At 46.4% G+C, this 19,204-nt stretch overlaps 1 protein-coding gene across 1 annotated transcript; it reads left to right on the top strand.

Annotated features, from left to right (window-relative positions):
- Window positions 1-395: 395 nt before the first annotated feature.
- Window positions 396-18,992, top strand: PGAP4 (post-GPI attachment to proteins GalNAc transferase 4). Its single transcript, XM_054987547.1, has 2 exons — window positions 396-862; window positions 17,014-18,992. The coding sequence occupies exon 2, from the start codon at window positions 17,099-17,101 to the stop codon at window positions 18,323-18,325; it is 1,227 nt and encodes a 408-aa protein (XP_054843522.1). The 5' UTR covers window positions 396-862; window positions 17,014-17,098; the 3' UTR covers window positions 18,326-18,992.
- The last annotated feature ends 212 nt before the right edge of the window (window positions 18,993-19,204 follow it).

Here is a 19,204-nt window from a genome sequence, read left to right as displayed (position 1 = left end):
AATATTTCACTCTCCTTTTAAGGTTTGGACAAGGATTAAACACAGATGATGGACTTGTAAGGTTGCAGGAGGAGGAGGCTGAGTGGTTAGAACCAGGGAAGAATTTGATCCCAGAATAATGGTTGTTGTGGATTTTCCGGGCTGTATAGCCCCGGTCTTGGCATTGTAGTTCCTGACGCTTCGCCAGCAGCTGTGACTGGCATCTTCAGAGGTGTAGCACCAAAAGACAGAGATCTCTCAGTGTGAAAAAGATGTTGGCAGGTCATTTATATCTACTCAGGAGGGGTGGGGTTGGGCTGAGTCATCCTGTAAGAGTTTCCCAGGGTGTGGAATGCTAATGGAAGGAGGCTTCACTGTATCCTGAGGAGGATCTTTTGCATATGGATTGGTGCTGATCCCAGAATAGTTTCAGGATGAGAAAATTCTAATCGATGCCTAGGCAACAGAAACCCAATGCTTCCTCGTTGTTAGTGCCACTAGATCTCTTGCCTGGTTTTTCCAAAATCCCATTTCCAAGCCCAGGGGACGGGCTCGGCTTTGTTGCGCGTTCGCTCCTCGGGAGCCTCTCCGCCGGCGGCCGTCACATGCTCAGCCCTCGTGTTCAACTAATCCCACCCTGGCCGCCTGCGAGAGATATAAGGGAGGGGGGGGAGCAACAAGCGGAAAAGGCCGCGATAGAGACGGAGCCCGCGCCCGGAGCGCTTGCGAGTCGCCACCGCGCATTCGAAGGGGGCCGGCTGGCCTTTGGCACGCCGACGGGTTCCGATTCGGGTTGCCAAGCCTGGTTTGGAAGGGCCGCGGAGGGGCGCCGCTCTTCCAGCGGAGGAATTGCTCCCCCGCTCTTGGAGCCCGGCTCTTGCAGGTAGGTGAAGGCGATCCGGCTGGAGAAAGGGGGCATCGCTTGCCTGGTGGCCGTTTGGCAAAGCGGCGCGTTTGTCGGAGGGCGTCAGCTCCAGCCGCCGCCGCCCCTCCGGGTCGCTCTGCAAGCTCTCTCCGCTAGCCGCCCCCGAGGCATTGCAGAGCGGTTCCAAGAATGGCCGGGCCGGCTCGGGTTCGCGGAGAGCGTCCGGGGTGGTCGGCGAGAAGCCGGGGAAGAGCCCGGCCCGCGCGCCGGAATCGCGGAGCGGCTTCGTGGAAACGGGCAGCAAAAGCGGTTCGGGAAACAGGCAGCCCTGGGAGGGGGTCCTTCGCTGCCTCGAGTCCAGCCAGAAGCAGAGCTTAACTGTCTGGGCGATCTCCAAACACTTTCTCGGGAGTAAGCCCCGTTGAATAGACCTGAGCCGGAGTCTGAGTAGACCTGCTCTTTGCATCGCTTTGCGGAATCTGTCTCCTTTCCTGCCGGCGTCCGGATCGGGGGACGTCGCCAGAATTGCGCCCCCGGCTTGTGCTCGCAACGTGTTCCGGTCTTTTCCGTTTCGCCCTGCGCAGCTTTGTGGTTCTTGCCTTAAGGAGAAGGGGGCCTTGGCAATAGATCCAGAGGAGTTAGCCGTGTTAGTCTGTAGTAGCAAAATAGAAAAGAGCCCAGTGGCACCGTTTAAGGCTGACCAACTTTATTGTCGCGTAAGCTTTCGAGAACCACAGCTCTCTTCGTCAGATGCATGCAAAATCCTTGAGGGAAAGCGCTGGTAGGTCACAGCTCGCTTACGGCAAACCCCTCGGGTTTTCAAGACAAGAGATGTGCCCTGGCGGTTTGCCGTGGCCGCCTCCACATAGATAGCAACCCCGTACTTCTTTGTGGTCTTTCATCCAAATACTAACCAGGGCCAACCCTTCTTAGCTTCCAAGATCAGGCTAACCTGTGCCAAGGTGCACCTTTACCTGCTATTATTTCTGGGAAGGAGGAAAGGGAGAATTAGCATTTTAAAAGGACTGTAGTAATTTTTTTTCTTCTTAAAAATCGTGACAGAGGGTGACTTCATTGGATACAAGATCGTTTAGGCTGCAGTTCTAAATAACCAGCTGGAAAACAGGTCTCCATTCAACTGGCAGAGAACTTACTGTAAACGTGCCTAGGATAGGACTGTAAGGCCCTGGTCTTGTCTAATGTCCTACTGTGGTTCAGCTAGATAAAGAACCATGCATTGCTGTGTCTCAGGAACACAAGGCCTTCCGTTGGTGTGATTGCATTGGTGTGACCCAGCAACACAAGGGACACTTGCTTCTCCTGCCTGTCTCCTGCCAGCAGGAAGATCTTTCCAGTGGGGCCCACTGGCCCTGCCCCATTTATCTGGGATGTCCCTGGCTCCTTCAGTAATTTTCCCAGCCGGTGCAACAACCATGGGGAGGGGGGGGGAGCTTCTGTCTCCCTGGATTTCCAGCAAGGCTGTAAAATGGAACTGTTGCTCAGAGCATTCAATATCTGGGCTGCAGGCTGGTGGTTTTTAATGTCCTATTTATGTACTTCTTATTTATTGTTTAAATATTTTTCAATGATGTGGTTTTTCCCCGTAGCTTGATTGTATTTTATTTTACTGTGAAGCCCAGCTCAGGTCAGAAGAAAGGTAGACATAGACACATTTTAAAGAAGTAAACAATATCCATCCAAGTGTGTGAGCCAGACCTTTGCAAGAGTCTTAAGGGCGGGTGCAAAATCAAAAAGAGTCCAGTAGCACCTTTAAGACTAACCACCTTTAAGACTAACCAACTCGAAAGCATAAGCTTTCGAGAATCACAGTTCGATAATAAGGTGTGGTGTGGGAGGGATACATTGAATTAGTATCCTGTTTATAGAAGCTGCCCTTTGATTCCTTCTCGGCATTGCGTTGGAAGCTGGGCCCCTGAGCGTTAATTGTCCCTTCTTCCCAAAGGCACAGATGTGCAACCTGAGACCAGCCGCGCCCAGTGTCATTTTATCTGTGTGTATCTGCTGTGTGCATTCCACACAGTATGCACGGCGCTATCTCTGTTGGTCTGCAGTAGAAGAGCAAGATTTTCCTTTTCTTTCAAGTTCCTTTGATTCAATGATCTTGAGAAGCCGATAAGGAGTCTTTATTTCTTTAAGGAAAATATGGTGGAGAGGTACTTGGCCACAGCCAACATAGTCCCTGGGTCTCTATTCACCAACAGAAAGGCACGATATTATCTTTTGATACAGTGGAAGATAATTTAGTTAAAATAAGGGCAATCCATAATTTACAATAAAATGTATAATGACGGCATTCCAATATCATATGGGACAGGGAGTCAACCTTTTTCAAAATGCATTGGCAGAGTCTGTCCAAATACAGCAAATTATAGTATCTTCCATATAGGAATGCTTGAGGGGGTAATATTCAGGAATGTGAGTATGAATGCTCTACAAAAACAAGGGACTGTTAGGTGTTTAATATAGGCTGGGATCGTTGGAGGTGGAAGGATGCCAAACAACTGGGTGGAGCATACTGTCTGAACTCGTATAACTGAGCTGGAGTAATCTAGATCTTTTATGTGTTCACCTTACAGACCAATGAGATTTCCAGGGTATACGTTTTTGAGAGACAAAGCTCCCTTCATCAGATACAAGTAGGAATGGGGATCTCAGAGCCCTTATATCTCAAGGCCAAACTAGACATTACAGCAGCCAAGGCACAGGCTGTGGTCACCAAAGCAATTTTAGAGGAGAATTTTGCTGTTCAGTAATCGCCGTGAAGGTAGCATGCAGTCTTGTTTCCCTACATGCACACCTTTTCAAGTGCTGGAAAAAGCCCACTGTGAATGTTTTAGCACTTGACAAGGTACAGAGGAATAAGATTGCATGGTGGCATGGTCGCTCCCTTGTGACAATTTTTAAAAGGCCAAATTCTCCTCTAAAATAGCAGCTGTGGCCACAGTTGGCCATCATAACGTCTAGTTTGGCTCCCAGTCAAAATGTAGAAGGGATGTTACAAAGAAGGGTTCTTTGCAACATCCCTCCCACCTTCTGATTGGGATATTAGGGACCGGGGTCTCCATTCCTACTTGTATCTGACAAAGGGACCTTTGACTCTTGAAAGCTTATACCTTGGAAATCGTTGGTCTTTAAGATGCTACTGGACTCGAAGGATGCATAGATCTTAAGATCTTTTTTTTCTCATCTGCCCACCCATCCCCCTTCCTTAACATCTTGCCTGATGAAGTGTTGTGTAGAGTTGTAAAGCTTGTACACTTTTTTGTGTTTTTCCAACTGGCCCAGATTAAAAGTTTTGCCTGGCCTTTGGTGTTACATTTTGCTGTGCATCAACTGGCAACTTCTTCCAAAAGCAGCAGTAGGACAAGGCCCTCTTGGGACATACAGAAAAGAAATCGTATTCGGTCAGTTACCCTTTCCCCTCACATATCCTTTGCCCACACAACAGAGCCCTCCAAGACACAGATTCGGAGGACTTGGCCATGTTCGTCTGTAGTTGCAAAAATAGTAGAGTCCAGTAGTGCCTTTAAGATTAACCAACTTTATTGTAGCACAAGCTTTCGAGAACCACAGCTCTCTTCGTCAGATGCATCTGAGAAGAGAGCTGTGGTTCTTGAAAGCTTATGCTACAATAAAATTGCTTAGTCTTAAAGGTGCTACTGGACTCTTTCAAGACACAGACTCCTCCAGACTTGCACCGTATTAACTCTCACTGAGAGCTTAAATGGAAAGCTGCAGGAAACAAATGCAAGAGGTTTCTTCTACATGCAAAGAGAGCAATTTCTCTGCTGTCGCTGCCCAGAGCAACCTTGGTCAGAATATGTATTGGTTTGCCCGGAGAGGCTTCCTGACATGTCCCCTTGGAAAGAGGCTGCCACAAACCCACGTGCAACTCAGGCTAAGGCTGACCTTCCCCTACCCTGAGGTAAAACTTCTCCTCTTTAAGCTTATGAAGCTGTATACTGGGCTGGGAAGCCTCTGGTAGCGTGGTTGATGTGAAGCTTCAACTTTCCTTCTTGTCCCACTCTTAAGAAATATTAAAGATGGTTACCCAGCCAAGTCTTAGTAGAGGACAGATCAGGGGTTTGCGCTTCCCTTTAGCAGAAACTGGCACACAAGGCTTGGGGAGGTTCAAAAAGTAACTGAAGGTTCGTTTACTGAAGGTTAAAATCAAAAGGCAGGTTGGCAGGTGTTGGAACTGAAGAAACAGAAAAGTTTTTTGTACAGCAACTTCACTGGTGTGAGGCACAAAACACTTGGAATAACACTAGGTTGCTGGCTTCTTTCAGAGGTTGACAGATGTTACACTTTATATACTCAAACACAAACACAGCATGACTTTCCCTCCACTCCAGACCTTAGGGTGCTCCACTGAGACAAACCCTTGCTAGATACTGGGCAGGTGTTACAGTTATGAGCTCTAACCCTGTTCCTGGCACTGAAGGGGAGACTCCTCTCTACCCCCTTCCTTGGCCCTCTATAATTCCCAGATCTCTTGAGTCTAAGCAGGAGTTAGTGCTGGTTTTCCCCACTTTAGTCCTAGGACTAACAGTGTTTCACAAACATTATTTCCTCTCACAGAGGATTCTCTGGCTGACCCTCTCTGGTCTGAAGCCAGGCTCCAACCCCCTTTCACTCTCTTGTTTATTCTCTCCAACTCCCAACTGCCATCTTCCCCCATATTCCACCCCCAACTGCCATTTCAGGCTAGTCCCAAAAGCGGCGGGGAGGAAACATGTCAATCATAGCTCACTGACTGGAAATCTCAGCCTCTGGAGCTGAGTCCATCACACGTGCACACAGGGAGTAGCACACTGAATCTAGGAGAGGTACCGTCTGTTGCAAGCGAATGGGTAGACTGTCCGTCCCCCCCCCCCATCCTTCTTTTCTTCATACAAAGGCTTAGAAAGAATAGTCTAATGGAATATTCCACTTATGTCCAACTTGCCTGCTGTTCCAGTGGACCTAGCTTGGATTTTCATCATTTGTGAGTTTTATCGCTTTATCATTTGTCAGATTTGCATACAGTTTATATCTCAGTTGAACTCTCAGTGGTTCCAAGGTGGAGAAAAGGTCCACACCCACTTAATTTCAGCAATACCTCCGGGCTGTTCTATGTTGTTGTTTTTCCCCATTCTAGGGAACTTGCAAAATCTTTTCACCTCTTCCCCCAGGGTGATCCGTCCCTCATTTACTGCTCACAGTTAAGGCAGTCAAATGTTCTCTGGATCCTTCCTTCCTTGGTTGGCCTTGGTGAGAAACTGGTTTTTTCCTGTAATGCTCCCCCCTCCCCCTTATGACGCAGCCTCCCAGAAGAAATAGATTCACCCGGGCCTTTAGAAAAGCTTGGCTATTGCAGAGGGCCTTTTGCTGACAGTTACTGGGTGGCAAATGGACACTTGTTGCTGTTTATTTGAGTGGCAAAATATGTGAGTCGTGTCCCGTGAGTCAACTGACTCAATGCATAATAGGAGGGGCTGTAATTTGCTTATTACCCCTTCTTGTGGCAGACCCCCCCCCAACTCTTGCGTTCTTTCTGATGCCCCCTATCCCTTAGGAGCCGCATTTGGGGGTAGCGGAAAAGCCATGTTGTGGACGGAAATCCTATCATTGGAGATTTTTGCTAAGTCAGGCTCTACTGGAAATGACAAACTGTTAACCCGAAAGAGTCTTCGGAGGTAGAAGAGAAGTCTCTAAATCAAATACAATAAATTTTTATTTTTTTTATTTTATCAGTTAAAGTGCAGAGTGCTAATTATGTGCAATAATAATATCAAGCATTTGTAAAGATAATAAATAAGCCACTCTGCGATGAGAAATACAGACGGTTCAAGCAGATAGCTCCGTCTGCTTGAACCGACTTGGTGATGAGCCGTTGTACTATGTGTGACCTTTAAACCTGAGAATAAGGCCTAGGAGAAAGTGGGAATACGAAACCAGAATTGAAAATATGCTGGCAAAAAAACCGTCGGCTGTATGTTTGATGTAATGTTCAGCTTCAGTGCTCTTCTGCTCAGCAGCGGATTCCTGGAGGCCATCTTCATGAGTTCCTCGCAACGACAAATACTGTCTATTAAAGAAAAGTGAAAATTCATTCATTTATGTACTTTTCACCAGTTGGACTGTGATTGAACATTTATTGCATTCCAAATAACTGTTTATAATATTTATTCTATGTATATTTTTGTATTTCTCATTGTAGGGTAGCTTATTTATTATCTTTATGAATGCTGGATATTATTATTGCACATAATTAGCACTTTGCACTTTAATTGATAAAATTAAAAATTTATTGCATTAGATTTAGAGATTTCTATTCTACCTCTGGAGACTCTTTTGGGTTAAGTTTATAATTGGAGATTTGCAGGCAGGATCCAAGCATATTAATTTTCTCCATTTGTACCCTGCCTTTCTCCGCAATGGGACCCCAGACCCACGTAATACTGAGGTTTTATGCTGGAGTTCAATTTGCTTTATTAGGGATGAATGTTGTTATACATACACACACACATACACACCTACTGCAGTGTAAGTGTTGTCTTTTCTTTCATGCTGTGGGCTACTCTGAGCATTCTCTAGAATAGTGGGGTGTAAGCAGTTAAATAACTAAATAAAATCTAGGACTCGTTCTTCACATTGCTTAATTTCATCCAGGGAGCTGTAAAGTAAGCCTTTATGAAGTGCCACAGGCCCTCTTACAACACCAGCCCCTCTTACAACACCACACAAACCCGTAAGCCACAAACCCACTAACATTACTGGTCTCTTCTTGGTCTCTAAGGTGCCCCTGGACTCCAATCTTGCTGTTCTACTTTAGATCCGACACAGCTACCAACCTGAAACTAACATTACCTAGTGAATATGGCCTTTTCCTCCAGTTGAATAGCCACTCTTTTTATCAGCTGCTTCCCAAATAGACAAGTGTTGCAGGTAGCCGCATTGGACGAAAGCCAAATCCTAAACCAAAAAAATGCAGATTTTGCACAGATACACATTTTCTCTGTCACTTCCCTGAAGGATAGTCAGGCATCCTCCTCGCAAGTAGAAATGCTAACTTTTAAACTGGTCACTCTGGCTTCTTTTAAAATATCAGTTTGAGCAGCAGCGATGATCAGGTAGTGTTATTTAGCACCATGCCATGAAAAGCTTCAGCTTCCCGTTTGCATGGTGTGGTGCATAGAATGTTGGACTACGATCTGGGAGACCCCAGTGCGAATCACCACTCCGCTGTGGGAGGTTGCCAGGTAGCCTTGCCAAGTGCCTCTTGTGGCAAGCAATCTCCCAGCAATTGTGGATGCTCGCCAGTGCAGGGAACTGCTGATAAAAAAGGAGAGCCCAAACAGGGTCAGAATGGCACCACAGAGGGAGGAAAGGCTCCTGCCCCCCAATGCAATTTTCTTGTGAAAATTGTAGGGGTTAGGGGGACAGTTTATTTTTTTCCAGTTTTGCTGCTCCCCATGAAGCATCTGTGCACAGATTCTCTATGTGGAGCATCAAAATCAGTGAAATCCCCCCCCCCCCCGTGCATGGTTATCATACAAGAAAACTGTATTGGGGGGAGGCAGGAGCATTTCCTACCTCTGCGGTGCTGTTCCGAACCCATTTGGGATCTTCCTCTTTTTTATATATATAATACATTTTTTATTAGTTTTAGGTCCAACTTACTTCAACATCAGGTTTAAACAAAGATCTTGCATTTTTGCTGCATGTTATATAACATGTATTTCATTCCATCTCTACAATTTCATCATACCTATATTATCTATTCACAAGCTATTGTCACTATAAGTCTACCTTCTTTAGTTCTAATACTTCTTGCCTTTCCTCATTCATTTAGCTGTGTTTGGCTACCGTGCAATTAAGTCCCCATTTTATAGTTTCGTTCAATCCATCTGTACAGCGGTGTCCATTTTTGCTTCTCATTATGTCTATTTTTTTCTTTTATTAATTCTGTCAGTGTGTCCAGTTCAGCCGTCTCTAAAATTTTCTCTATCAATTCTTCTTTTGTTGGTATCTTTATTTTTCCAATATCTGGCATGTACTATTCTTGCTGATGTTATTATGTGAAGTATCAAATATCTCTTTTCCCTCATTATCTCATCTGGCAGTATGTTTAATAGGATCATTTCTGGCTTGAAAGGTATATTCGTTTCTAACTCCTCTTGCAACAGTTCTTGTATCCCTTTCCAAAATTTCTTTGCTTTTTTACGTAACCACCATATATGAAAATGGTGCCTGTTTTCTCTTTACACTTCCAACACTTATTGGGAACTTTGGGATACATCTTTACTAATTTTTCTGGTGTCACAAACCACCTGTAGAACATTTTATATAGGTTTTCTTTGAAGGTGGTTGATTTTGTTATTTTAATTTCCATATCTGTAGCCAGGCTCATTTCGAGGGGGAATGCGCAGGAACGCAGTTCTGGCAGTTTCCCAAAGAGGTCACACGTCAGGTGGCCCCGCCCACCTGACTCTCGGCCATTTTGGGCCCATTTCAGCCTGGATTGGGGCCAAAACGGCCTGGATCGGGCCTCTGACAGGTGGTGGATCACTCTCCCCACTCAGCAGTGGCCCAATCCTGACCATTTTGGGCCCCTTTTCGGCCATTTTTAGCTCTTTTTTGCCATTTTGGGCCTAATTTTGGCCCTGAATGGCCAGGATTGGGTCCAAAACACCCAGGATAGGTGATGTCAGGGGGTGTGGCATATGCAAATCAGTCATGCTAATGACACACTTCCGGTGATGGCAAGGGATGGGGCATATGCTAATGAGTTCCTCCATCTCTTTTTTTTTACGAAATAACGCCTGTCTGTAGCCATTGTTTCAAATCTATGCCATATCCCAGATTTTGTTCCCACTTTTTAAAAGAAACATTTGCCCATACCTGCGATGTGACTGTGGGGAGCACATTACAATGAGTGAGTGCCCATGCAGAAAAGTATAAAACTAGAAGGCTCCCTTTGACCCAGTGTTTTCTGGGTTGTTGTTACGTTCATGAGATTGTGCCCACCTCTTCAGCTTTAACATGAAGGGTGGATCGCTCTTGTAGGGGGCTTACAGTGAAATCCTAAGCAGAATTACTCCAATCTAAGTCCACTGATTTCAGTGGGCTTAGGCTGAAGTAATTCTGCTTAGGGTTTCACTGTTAGTGCTCCAAGAGGCATAAGTCAATTTGTCACAATGGGCAGGATAGAATGCGGCAACCGAAGGGAGAGGCATAGAATATTATAAAGAGGAAAACAGAACAAAAAAAACAGTCGGTGAAAGCTGGAGAAGAAGCAGTTGACTGGGAGATCAGAGAGGAAGAAAGGGGTTATAGAGAGTACAGAACCGGAATAGGCCAAAAAGGAACTTGCTGTGACAGAGGTGTGACAGCAGTCCAGGTAGTTACAATAACTGACATGGTTGCAAGGCCTCGGGGCCAGGGAAGGGGTGGCCCTCACCTTACATAAGGTGGGTGAGTGTCTTGGCTGTGGAGTGGGCTGCTTGAGCCCCCCATGATGCCGGTGCAAGCAGCTGCAGCCTGCTCTTCTCCCCCCCCCCAATTTGGGGGAGGGCATGAGCAGTCTTCACTTAGAGCCAAGCTACAAGTGACGCCTGACACCGGTTGGACACTTGTCAGCTTCCCTCAAGTTTTGATGGGAAATGTAGGCATCTTGGTCTTGCAGCTGTAACGGAGAGCCAAGCTGTAAAACCAGGATGCCTACATTTCCCATCAGAACTTGAGGGAAGCTGACAAGTGTCCAACCTGTGTGAGGCGTCACTTGTAGCTTGGCTCTCAGTGCTGAGGCTGAGGCATCTGCCCCAGTTGTCCATTGCCTAAGACCACCCCTGTGTATTAATTAGGTCCTGAGAGGCACTATTACCTGTCACACGCTAAGGAAGTCGAAGAAGGAGAAGGTAGGCCAGTTCCTCTGAGAGGATGATGAAATGTTAACTGTACCACCAAGACATCTTGAAAAACAATGTGATGATTAAGTAGACGCCCACGTGAATTTTTTTGAGAATAATCCCAACAGACTAATTTCATTTTTTAATCAGTCTACTAGCATAGTAGAAAGCGACAGTGCTGAAGGTACAATATACTTCCATTTCAACAAATGAGTCCCAATTGAGATTTTGTTTGGAAAGTTGCTTAAATGCGGGCTGAAGAGCATGACTGGGTGGAATCGATGCTGGTTGGAGAACTGTATTTAGAGATCTCACCAATGGCAAATCATGATTCTGGAGGGAGGTCTCAGGTGGTCACACAGGAAACTGCCTTACAGTGACTCAGACCCTTGGTCCATCAAGATCAGTATTGTCTACTCAGGTTGGCATTGACTCTCCGGGATCTCAGGCAAAGGTTTTTCTCATCACTTGCTACCTGGTCCTTTTAACTGGAGATGCTGGAGATCGAACCTGGGACCTTCTGTGGAAAGCAGAGGGTCTTCCCCTGAGTCACAACCCCTCCCCTGTAGGATGCCACAGGACTCTGTCCTGGGTCTGCACTCTCCAACATTGTTTTTAGTGACTCCGACGAAGAGGTGAAGGGAGTCGATCAGCTTTGCAGATGACACAAAACGGGGAAGGATAGCTAACGTCTTGGAAGACAGAAATAAAATTCAAAATGAACTTGATATGTTGAGATTCTGGGCTGAAACTAACAAAATGAAATTCTGCAGAGAGAAATGCAAAGTTCTGCATTTAGGATAAAAGAGTGGGGGAGACCCACAGGTATAGGTTGGAGAATACCTGACCTGACAAATTTTAGATTGCAGTAATAGAAAGCATGCCCTGCCCTGCATAACCCAAGTGAACCTGTTCTCAGTTCCCAGTTCTTAAAGTTTCCTCACATAGGCTCGCGCACAGTTTGCCAGTCAAAACTCTGACTCAATATTTCTCTCAGAAATGCTTAGACACCCTCAGGCTGCACACAGCTTGCCTGCTTTCCCCAGACTGAATGCTCTCCATCTGCTCAGTAACTAAAAACTGCATTTCACTCCGCCACACTCAGTCATCAACCAGCCATCTCACTCACTCCTCTCTCTCTCTCTCTCTCATCCCTATTCTTCATTTGTACCACCTCAAGCATTTAAAAATACATAACACACTTAAAATCATTACCTGGGGCTCTCCCCTGCTAGAAGTTCTCAGGCAGATGCTGGACATTTCTCTGTTCTGAATGCTCTGGCATTGAGTTTCTTGCAGGAGGTTGACCTGGTTGGCTGGTAAAACCCCTTCCAACCCTTAGGACTCTGCATAAAGTTTAAGAGCAGAATCGCATGTAATTTGGCCGTCTTTTCCCCTAGCAGTTTTGGTCGTCTTTTTCCATAGCTCTTGGGGTATTAAAGCCTTTCCTCTCCTTCCATATTTCCGGGAGAAAAGTCCATAGGTACCCCTAAGTTTTCCCCAGTGAAGACAAAAGCAGCTTGATGGGGGTGATTTTTCCAAAGGAAAAGGAGAGAGGTTTAAATACCCCTTCTTGGGTTGTTCTTTCCCTTTAAATTGTTCTGTTAAAAACAAAACAAATCAGAAAAGGGGTCGTGGGATTACGTGTTTTGTATCGTCCCACCTTAAGTGCTAGTTACACGTGTCTTCAGATTCATGGCTGAGCCATTAAGCCAGAGATGAGCAGAGGTGGTTTACCATTGCATTCCTCCGCATAGCAACCCACTCTGACTTGGTAGTCTCCTGTCCCTAGTACTGTCCGTGGCTGACCAGATTAGCTCTGAAGTTCTAATGAGCCTGAGCTAAGCTAGGTTATTCAGGCTGTTAAATGTTAGTTAAGGGAGTGGAAAGTGAACTTGTTGAGGGAACACATTTCCCACCCCTCTTCTATTCATAAGCTTGTATACTAAAAGAAAGGTTACCCTTTGTCATCTTTTCACCTTTTTTCCCATCAAGGCAATTAACAGTTTGTGACAGGCAGAAATTCAACAGGAGAAGCCTACTGCTATTGCTGCACAGAGAGCAACAGCCCCATAGAACTTCTGTTTTCCACACAGCTAAAAATGCAGGATGTTTGTCAGACACAAAGGAGGCAGTGTTGTTCGCCATACTTACATTTCCCTGAAAATGCCCAAAAAACTTCAAGTGTGTTAAGAGGTAATGAGCTTCTGTTAACTGTGGAAGTAACCAATATTTAGAACGGTGAGTAGACTGAAGGAAGAAAAAGTTGTAAACAGCCGTATAGGCCCACACAGAATCCAGAAAAGAGAACAAAATCTTGTAATACCTTTCATTGAGGACAACCAAAGGACAAAAACATTGTGCCTGCTTTCAGTTTCTACATAGCCCTTCATCAGGCAGAGGATTCAAAAAATAAAAAATAAAGGAGGCAAAAAAGCAAAAATTCCCCAGATCCAAATATCAAGACCTGATTATGCCAGCCCTTGATGTTGAATGCTTGCAGGTGTCAGGTCTTGCAGCGGCCCCTGCTGGGCAGGGCACCAGGCGGTCTGCACCTGACATCAGAGGGGTGCCAGGGATACTGCAGGACCCTGCTCTGTGGAAGGAGGGGCAGTATACATCACCCAGGCCCCCTCTCAATCCACTCGCTGGCCTGCTTAACCTGGGCCACTCACCCCCTTTGACCTCTGCCATCTCCTCCTTCATCCACTCTCCTCCTTGCCCTCACTCTGCTCCACTCCATCACTCCTACTCAAACCCACCACCCCAGAGCTCTTCCTAGCCATTCTTTATAGGGCTTTCTTTCTCCACCCCGCCCTCCTTCCAGGCTCATTCCCTCTCCTGACTTGGCCCAGCTGTGCCTCCCCTCAGGTGTTTCCCTCCCATCACTAATCCCTTTTAGGCTTCCTTGCCTTTCTGGCAGGGTGGGGTTACATGCGAACAAACCCCAGCTGAGGTTTTGTTGGCCTTGCTCATGAGGAATTACCCTGGCCAGCTTCTGGGCTACCTGCCCATTGATGCTGGGTGGGGCTGCCCATCTCCTCCCCTAGAATGCCTGTGGCAGCTCCACCTGGAGTCGCTTTGCTCCTGGCACTCCCTGAGCCTGGTTATTGGCTTCTAGCTGGTGGATAGACTGGGGCGTGGCTCTGAGCAGTTGTGGCTGCTTCTCCTCCTCGGCTGGTAAGGGCTCTGTTTGGGCAATTGCTGGGTCCCTATTCCCCCTGCCTTTGCCCCCTCCCTCTGCCCTGCTTAGCTCCCTATCTTCTCCCTGGAGGTTGGGGCTGGCTGGCCTCACCCTGCCCCTTCCAGTCCTCTGGGGCCTTGGGCCTTTGCCCCTTTCCCCTGGCACAGGCGGGTTCTGGCTCTGATATCTGGACGGGGCAGCAGGGCAGCTGCCTCCCGGCTGTCTCCCATTGCTTCCTTCCAGCGAGGCCAGGGGCTGTGCCTCAGACCCCGGACAGCAGGCTCGTGGTTAGCTTGAGGGGGATAACCAAGAGTTTTACGCTGACAGAAACAATTAAGTTGCTACCTGAAAGTAAGAATGGTGGCTGTTGAACTGTTGCCTTCTTAAAATGCTTGATGGAAACTCTTGTCCTTAACATAGCTAAATCATGGAAGTATTCAATGAATTGGCCTGGGTTTTAAAGCCAAAACCAGACTTTGTGACTTCTTTCTGTTTCACCATATTTTGGTTACCATTTGTAGAAGTATTTGGGCCCATGCACCAATACCACCGGGTCAGACTTTTCCACGTATTTTATTTTATGCATGTTTGTATTAAAATATTTATATGCCACCTTTCAGTGTGAGTCAAGGCAGCTTACAAATCTCAGTTTAAAACATTTGGAATAAAATAAAACTGCAAATGATACCCCCTGTGAAAGATGCCAGCAGTCTATACGCCCTTAAAAGCCCTGGCAAATAAAATGGACCTGCAATGTCTCCTGAGAATCTCCTCCTCAAGGAGCCTGTTCCACAAAGTGGGTGTTACAGCGGAGAAGGCACAAGTTATTTTTAGTGGGGAACAGCCAGTACTCAGCACGCTGAGTTCCATTGCTGTTTTCTTTATCAAATAATATTTTAATCTTTTGTAACCTCGATGCTTAAAGAGGGTTAGTTCAGGACTGCATAGTTCTCATTTTCATCAGATTAACAAAACAGATACATAGATTATACACACCCCTAAAGGTGCAATGTGCTATCAAGTTGCAACTAACCAACGGCAACCAAGGCTGTCGTCACACGGGCTTCTATTTAGCACAAAAATGGCGCAGTTTCCCAGCAAACACCCGCCTTATTCCAACACTGATGCAAATTTCTCTCTTCTGCTTTGTGCTTGATAGTTGTGATATTTTGCGCCTCAGTGTGAATGCCTCACATCGCCTTGCCACGCCATAGGCCCACCCTTTTTTTCTCTCCTCAATCCCAGAATCCATTTCTCCCGCGACTCCCCCTTTTTTTTTGTAATAATGTCCTTATATCGCTATAACGACATCACACAATGAAAATTTTCTGCTGAAGAAAACAAGTAAAAATGACTGAATTGCCATTAGAGAAAGGGCTATTTATATAATTTCAAAATTGGAAAAGTAAAAGGGTCAACCAATGTTCTGGCCACTCCATGGGCGGGGAAAATAGGGCAACCTATCAGTGTTGTTCTGGGTTGGGCTACCGGCATGTTTATCTAATGTTATTCCGTTATAGTGGAATTAAACTCCAAAAAAATTTTTAAAAAGGGGGGGGGGGAGCTGCTTCTGCACCCATTAGAGAGAAGGGAACAGAGCACTTAGGTGTGGACAGCTGGGAGCGCGAAGAAACGCGAGGTGACCCAAAGAAACGTTACTGTGCCGATATCAGCGATAATGCTATATGCTGTAAATTTAACAGAACAGATGCCCGTGTGACGACGGCCCAACTCATGGCCTCTCATCCAAGTACTCATCGTGAGCAATCCTGTTTAGCTTCTAAACTCAAACAAGATTGGGTTAGGCTGGGCTATTAAACCAGTGTTCAAATCCTTCGTTGAAACTTTATGCCCAAGGTCTTGTTTGAACAAGTTTCTGTCATTTTCCTTTTAGTGTTTTCCCATCTTAATGCCTGCCTCATTACTTAGCCAATGGCAGCAAGTATGGAGCAAGGCCTTTCTCTGCCCAAGATCATGGAGAGCCATTGTCCATTAGAGTAGACCAGGGGTCCCTGATGTGACACCCATGGGCACCGTGGCACCCACCAACACCTTTCCAAGCACTCTCCAACTGTTTTTTTTTAGAAAGTGGGTTGGGAACAGCAGGGCTTCTGAGTGGCTACTGGAGATCTCATTGGGTGTGTAGATTAAAATAATGTTTCAGTGGCAGCTGCCACAACAGTGTTGGCTTTATTCTCTCTCACTCCTTTTACCCCCACTGTATTTTTAAAAATCACTCCTCTTTGTCGCCTGCACTCGGGCTTCCTGTGGGCGGGTGGCTCTGTCTCCTGCAGTGGCCATTTTGTTGTTTGTGCCACTTTCTGACAGCCATTTTGGGGTTGAGCCCACCTAGAGTCAGAATTCTGGAGGTGCCCATGGGCTCAAAATATTGGCCACCCTTGAAGTAGACAATAGTGAGCTAGATCAGGGTCCTCAACATGGTGCCCATGGAGTCCATGGCACTCACCAATACCTTCCTTGGAGCCTACCAAATATTTTGGAAAGTGGGTGGGGCCAGGTGGGGCTTTTATCCAGCAGAGATTCTGATTGGCTGTTGGAGATCGGACTGGCCATTCAGATCTTTAAAAATGTTTTGGCAGCAGCTACACAGTGCATCTTCACTGTATGACTGGAGAGAAACTGTGTTTTAATTATTTTAAAACAGTATATTAATTTTTAAAAAGCATACTGTTAAACAGATCTTTTGTCTTGCAATGTTGAAGAGTTACTATTAAAGTTATGTATGACTTAATTCTCTGACATTTTTGTGGTTGGTGTTGCCTCCTGCGACAGGCATTTTGTGGTTGGTTCTACCTGCAGAATCCACTTTGTGGTTATGCCTTAACCCCCCCCTCCCCGCCCCCCATATTAGAATTCAAAATGTGCCCGCAGGTTCAAAAAGGTTGGGGACCCCGAGCTAGTTGTACTAGTTCTACAATTTGGTATAAAGCAAGTGTTCACATTTAAATTTATTTGTCACTTTCCTACTGTGAAAGCTGCAAAGTGCCTATTTTTATGGCATATGGTTGGCTGATAGATATGAATAATAGTTTGTCTTTCTTTCTTTGCAGGGCTGAATCTTGAAAATAGCTCAGTTAAATACAAGACCATTCATATCCTCCTCCACTTGTCCAGAAGAAAAAATGGGCTAAGTGAATGACCCATCATGGCATGAGCCCAGAACTGCCAACCATGCTCCCACGAGGACTTCTGCAACCATGGGGTAGACTGTTCCGTTGGTCCAACCCATTTGTGCAGTTGTTTGCCTTGACAGTTGTGACCTTTGGTGTGCTCGCACCCTTGACTTGCCAGCAGTTTCTCTACTCCTATTTCTATGTGCGACGCTGGTATCTGAGTCCGATGAGCCAAGAATTCCTCAAGCGGAATCAAGAGGATGGGCTGAGTGCCCTCCGTTACTTTGAGAGACTACAGGCCCCAAATTCATCAGAAAAGTTGGGCAGTGATGACTTCCATCCATGGTTACTGATTACCATCATAACAGTACAAAGGCACCCCGAATTCCACTATGTCCTTCAGGTGGCATCTCGCTTCCACCGTCTCCTCCGGGAATGCGGCCCTTCTTGCCGTCGCCACCGAATCTTGCTCTGTAATGTGGAAACGGATCCCAGCAGCCATGGGGATGCCAAGCTGCTAACCAATTTCATGGCTGTGGTAAACCGCTATGGAGGCCGTGAGAAGGTAGAGCTCTCGCTGAACCAGTTCGAAAAGGAAAAACAGGATTATACCTATTGTCTTGAGAAGTCACTTCAGGCCTACAACCCAGAATATCTACTCCTGGTGGAGGACGATGCAGTTCCCGAGGAGGAGATCTTTCCAGTCCTGCATCACCTGTTGCAGATGCGGTTCTCAAAGACACACCTGCAGGGTGCCCTTTATGTGAAGCTCTACCATCCAGAGAGACTACAACATTATATCAACCCAGAGCCAATGAGGATCCTAGAGTGGCTCGGAATTGGCATGTTTTGGGGGCCCCTGCTGGCCTTTGGCTATGCCTGGGCCTCCAGCCGCTCCAACCTCAGTTGGCCTATCGTGGGGTTTTTTGCCCTCTATAGCATGCTGCTGGTTGAGCTGGTGGGGCGCCACTACTTTTTGGAACTTCGCCGCTTGGTCCCTTCACTCTACAACATAGTGCCCGTCACGGAATGCTGCACGCCCGCTACACTGTTCTCAGCCCCTTCTGCCCACCGTGCCTTGGGTTACCTGAAAGAACTGCACTGCCGCCCAGGCTTTGCCAAAGATACTGCCCTTTACTCGCTCTTACGCATTAAGGGAGAACAGGCGTTTGTGGTGGAGCCCAATCTGGTCAGGCATGTGGGGATGTTTTCTAGCCTCAGGATGAATGCCAACCCCAAACTGCTTTGAGCAGGGGCACGGATGGGGCAAGCTGAGTTGCTTTGCAGGCCTGAGAAGCCAGACAGTCAACTCACCTTTCTTTGCTCATATGCAAGCACAAGGGTTATAATTTCAGGGCTTCCCCAACAGCAAGAAGCCTCTTTAGAAATCCATAATTGCTCATTTTTTCTTTGTTTGACTTGAAATCCTAGCACATGCTCTTTTGCTGCAAGAGAACTCTTTCTGTTTTCCAGTAACTCATGGGTTAATTATGGATTCTTAGAGAGGAATTTTCTTCTTCTCTTCCATTAAAGATTGGCAAATTCCTCCTTTCTCTCTGTGTCACCTAAAAGGTGCGTGGAGAGGCAGATCTTTTCTGTGTTCTGTGGAGGTTTCCATCAGCCCTGACTAAGAGCCGAAACACAAAAATGTTCTGTGATACATTGGCTGAATCCACACACCCGCGGAGCGTCCTGGCGTTGCGCTAAATGTTCGCTAAACACCTGGAAGTGTAGCGTCTTTCTAGCGCAGCGTTTAGCGAACATTTAGCGCAACACCGGGACGCTCTGCGGGTATGTGGATTCAGCCATTGTTGTGCTGGACTGTATTCTTTCAGATTTCTTGGGATGAAGGCGGAATTTCTGAGTGTTTGAATTTCCCCCCAACATATTAAATAAATTCTACACATACAAAATCAGCATATGGGTTCAAGATTAGTCTTTTTCTGGACATGCTGATTGTTTAAGGGAGGCTGTGATGTGAGGGGAACATAAAAACATTTAGTTCCTTGCCTGCAGTCTGAAATTCTACAGCCGAGAAATATGTACACGCATTAAGCTTCCGTTGATCTCTCTGAGCTCTAAAGAGATGCATTGCATAGGGAAAGAGCTCATTGGCTTCGTGGAGATA

The sequence above is a fragment of the Eublepharis macularius genome, chromosome 8 (genome assembly GCF_028583425.1).
Source record: "Eublepharis macularius isolate TG4126 chromosome 8, MPM_Emac_v1.0, whole genome shotgun sequence".
Taxonomy (NCBI): Eukaryota; Metazoa; Chordata; class Lepidosauria; order Squamata; family Eublepharidae; genus Eublepharis; species Eublepharis macularius.
The sequence above is the reverse complement of the archived record's forward strand: the minus strand, read 5'-3'. Positions and strand labels throughout refer to the sequence as shown.